Here is a 4,606-nt window from a genome sequence, read left to right as displayed (position 1 = left end):
TTTAAAACTAATTAAGCATGCTTACAGTGACACAGTTGTATATACATTTTCTTGTAGATAAAAAAATGTTATGTATGTTTTGTGAAGTTATGATTATTGTTTTTATCATGGGGGACCTATTGCTTTCGTGAGTTTGTCTATTTTATTTACCACAAGTAAATTTGATTATTAGGTCATTTGAAGATAGTTTTATGAAATGATTGGTTATCTGAGTGTATCAGATAAGAGCGACATATAAAATGGGCAGAGCATTTGATCCTCAGGATTAGGGCACAGAACCAGTGATACAGTTATTTTAAATAAATAAATGATATGATAGAGTGTTTCCCAACCCTGATTGATAATTGTCTCCCTAATCAAACACACCAGATTCAACTCATCATTCAACTCATCAGCTCATTATCACATGGGTTAATGAGCTAATGAGTTGAATCTGGTGTGTTTGATTAGGGAGACAATTATCAATCAAATGTAAAAGAAGAAGAAGCAGAAGCAGAAGCAGAAGCAGGAGCAGGTGCAGGTTTAGAGCACGTAGAAAATGGCTTCCACTTCAACAGCCAAAAAATTTAAGAGTGATTACAATGAGTCAGTTTGTGGCTACATCCACAATGTAAGTGAATTAAAAACTTCACTTCGAACTGGTTATAAGTATTTCAATGCTGAGTTCCAAGTGAACAGGGATGAGTACCACGATGTCGTTGTGTTTGCTGCTGAAAAACGAACAGCTTTTGTTCAAGCTAACAGGAATCAGAGTCCTGTCAAATTGGACCGGATAGCACGGAGAGTTAGTGAGTATCTATTCAGTTATCTAAATATTTAAGTGTTTTTCTAATGTTACTGATTAGTAAAATGATTGGTAATGTGTTTGCATAGGTAAGAATGGCAGTGAATATGACATTCACTGTGGTAGCTGTACAGACATTTCTGTGGTGGCAGATCTTGGGTATCCATTTAAATCCCCATTGTTGAAAGTGAAGACCATAGCTGAGGTGAAAAACATGGCTCCACAGCAGAATGTAAGTGATTTTATTTTGTGCTATGTGTATTAATGTGGTTGTGATCATTTGTGTACAACAGAGCTTCCCACACATTATTTTTATGCTGGTGCACAGCAAAAACTCCAGTGTTAAATGAACTCTCCTGGGAGTTTATATGGCTCCAGACTCAAGAGTGTTAAAGTGTAAAAATATGAGTGGTAAATTAACAGTCAAGAGTGTTAAAGTTAATGACCTAAAAATTCAACATGCTTTATTATTGTCACCATTGTTGAGATTCACAGGCTGATTATTTATGTCTGTGTCTAAAAGAAATTTTCAAAGTCTTTTGATCAGAATTAAGAGATTTTGGATTATATCAATTATCAATAAGAAAATCAAAGAAAATCAATAACTGTAAAATCACGGGCTGCTGTAATCAATATGGTAGACATAACTCTCTAAATGAGATGTGATTCAGGTCAAATTATGATAATGTCAAAACATAACTACCATCACCTTTAGAACCTTTCTCTGTGAGTTATAACTCAGATAGAAAAGCTAAACTAAATCTAAAGTTAATGATTTAAGGGTCAAGAAAAACTGATCACATATTGTCTTAAAATTAGATTTTCTCTTTTGGTCATTGTGCTTGTTAACATCAGGTGTCTTCAGTAATGATTAATCATCACTCAATGAATCACTTATTTAGCTCATTAACTTTAACACTCTTGAGTGTTAATTTAACACACATATTTTAATACTTTAACACTCTTGATTCTGGTGCTATATAAGCTCCCAGGAGAGTTAATTTAACACTGGAGTTTTAGCTGTGTGGGTTAAGTTATATACACCCTCAGGTGCTCTTCATTTGGGTGCAACACTTGTTTTCCCGGTCAGAAGTGACTGAACACCTAAAAATTAAACTTCCTCCATCTCAGTAAAAAAAACAATGCAATTTATTTTTTGTTAATCTTTTTCCTTTTTAATTTTGTATTTTGAGAGAATTTGATGTTATAAATATGTATGGTTAATTTTTGCCATTGAATATAATACAAACTTTTTTTTCTAATTTTTAAAAAATACTTCCTCAATTATTGCAGTATTTCAGATTAATATAAAGACTAGGCCTTTAAAATTTCCTTTGAAGTCAGATTAGCGTCATCTGTTGTGGAAAATTAAATTATTTCATGGGTTCACCACTAGATGCCTGTATAGCTCTCTATGGAGAGGCTTGTAAGTTTTCTAGTTTTTGAACCAAATTACTTTTAAGATGTGGATTTGAATGTATTTTTTAGAAATTCTCAAATACTTTTTACCAAGGTTTATAATTTTTTTTTTTTTTTTTATAAACTGAACGTGAAGTGTACACACTTTTGCATTACTACAGTCAAACCTGAATACAGAGAAAGCATTTTGTTACAGGTTACATTACAATTCAATAAAAAAATAAAAATATATATAAATGTATATAATAAATTGTGAGTGTCACTCCATTGCAGAGCACTTTTTTTTCTGCATTGTGGCTGATTTGTAGAGTTTGTCAATTTCCCTTCACTTATATGGTTGGTATGTTTTTTTTTTTTAAATCAATTCATTGGTGTGTGTAAAATTGTGTTTGTATGTGGGTGAGTGTCTGTTTTGCACTCTTGATGTTTAAGAGTGCCAACCCTTCATTGTTGAGCACTTTTTTTTTCTGCATCATGGCTGACTTGTAGATTGTACACAAATTTGTTTTTGTCAACTTCCCATTCATTATTTTAAATGTTTTTTCTGTCCTACAGAACAAAACATGTATGATTCTGTAATAGATGTTGTCTTTTTGCGTTTGTGTGCATAAGTAAATAAGACTTTTTGTTTCAGGTTGCTGCTGTCAAGGTGAAGGTAGTGCATGTTGGTTCCCCAAGTGAAACCGCTTCAGTAAAGGGAATACCGGTGGATCTGCAAATCTGCTATGTGGCTGATCACACCAGTCGCATCAAGCTGAATTTGTGGGAGACTCAAGTGGGAGCGCTGGTGAACAGTCAATTGTATGAAATTACCAATGTGTGCACTAGGGAGTTTGAGGGAGATTTTTATTTGACAGCCACCCGATTCTCACAATTTAAAAAAAGTGCCAGCACTTTCTGCTCCGGCCATAGACTCTCCATTCACAGTAAATGAAGGAGATGTTACGACAGTGATAGGTGAGATCAGTGGTGCCGAGGTCACCATCCGTTGGTGCTGTATGAAGTGCCGTGCTTGGCAGGCTAATTTTGATTCTAAAGCCAAGTTTAATCGGTGCGTGAAATGTGGGCTGCTGCAAAAGCTGATCAGTTTTCTGCCAACTGTAACAGCTAAAATCTCCGTGTCCGGTAACTCTGGGGAGGATGAATTTAAATTGTCCAATTCCGTTTTGAGAAGACATTTAGAGGAAGAGGGTTTGTGCAATTTGGTCGTGGATGCGCAGAGTGTTGAGGAGCATTTGCTAGAAATGGGGATGTGTTCATTCAACATTCAAAAGGGTGTGGTTATTGCAGTCAGCAAGGTAAAGGATGATAAGGCTGAAGCTGAACCTCAAAATGAAGATTTGCTTGGAGAAGCAGCCAATCTGTTTGAAGGTCAGGAAGGGGAGGTGGAATGTCCATTTGAGTGCTGAAATTGAAAGTGAGGTTTTTTATTATACTTATTTTCATAGAAGCATTTTTTTTAATTTTAGTCAAAGTAATTGTGGAATTGTATTGCTTTTTTTTTATACAAAAAATGTTTACGTTTAACATGTATAATTTGTTTAAATTTCTTTTGAAAAAGAACTTTGAAGATGCATTTAAAGCCCAATATTTTGTTTAATGCATTTATATTAAGGTATTCTTTTAATAAATTGTGGGCATTATTTTATTGTGCTGCATTTTATAACTATTTGTTTCAGTAAAAGTTCCTTTGCAATGTTTGAGTGTTTGTGGTGTTTCCATAGTACCAGTATGAAGAGGGTGTAATGTTTGGGGGGAATACATGGAAGCAATTTATATAGTCTATCATGTCTCTTGTAAGGCAGCATAAATGGCAATTAATGTAATGAGGTATGATGTTCCAATTGGCTCTTTTATATAGCTTTGCTACATGCACACGTCAATGAACATCTCACTTAACGTTCACTAATGTAGTTTTTATTCTGATATCTATTTAAGACGCACACGTCATGTAAATCATGTGTGGCAGTGAAATGTCGAGTCAATCACTTGTGGCAGTGAAGTTATTAAAAAAATTAAAAATCTGTAACGCGTACGGTATGGCAATGCTAGTCAACACGGCTCAGTGCAGTGTGTCAGTTTCTGCACAAACTTTCCCTTCACCAATTCCTTTCACTAAACGTGATGTCTGCATCTATTATATTTATGTGTGTTTAACTCATTTTGAGGGCCAAATGCCTCTATATATGGAAAATATTTGATATAGGCTATTGCATTTTTATAGTTTATTGTTGGCAATTAATGTAATGAGGTATGATGTTCCAATTGGCTCTTTTATATAACTTTGCTACATGCACACGTCAATGAACGTCTCACTTAACGTTCACTAATGTAGTTTTTATTCTGATATCTATTTAAGACGCACACGTCATGTAAATCATGTGTGGCAGTGAAATGTCGGGT

General features: G+C 34.5%; 1 protein-coding gene across 1 annotated transcript; it reads left to right on the top strand.

Moving 5' to 3' along the window:
- The first annotated feature begins 500 nt into the window (after window positions 1-500).
- On the top strand, window positions 501-3,903 carry LOC308686296 (uncharacterized protein). The gene is made up of 3 exons (XM_081394695.1): window positions 501-788; window positions 874-1,016; window positions 2,838-3,903. Exons 1-3 carry the CDS (start codon window positions 539-541, stop codon window positions 3,135-3,137), a joined length of 693 nt encoding a protein of 230 aa, XP_081250821.1. The 5' UTR covers window positions 501-538; the 3' UTR covers window positions 3,138-3,903.
- Window positions 3,904-4,606: the final 703 nt, after the last annotated feature.

The sequence above is a fragment of the Scardinius erythrophthalmus genome (genome assembly GCF_964197995.2).
Source record: "Scardinius erythrophthalmus genome assembly, contig: HAP1_SCAFFOLD_100, whole genome shotgun sequence".
Lineage (NCBI taxonomy): Eukaryota > Metazoa > Chordata > Actinopteri > Cypriniformes > Leuciscidae > Scardinius > Scardinius erythrophthalmus.
Note: the sequence above shows the minus strand (reverse complement) of the source record. Positions and strands in the feature narration are given on the sequence as shown.

Coding starts and splice junctions, on each gene's coding strand:
- LOC308686296 (XM_081394695.1), top strand. CDS start 539: ATGGCTTCCACTTCAACAGCCAAAAAATTTAAGAGTGATTACAATGAG. Junction 789..873: donor CCGGATAGCACGGAGAGTTA/GTGAGTATCTAT, acceptor GTGTTTGCATAG/GTAAGAATGGCAGTGAATAT. Junction 1,017..2,837: donor ACATGGCTCCACAGCAGAAT/GTAAGTGATTTT, acceptor TTTTTGTTTCAG/GTTGCTGCTGTCAAGGTGAA.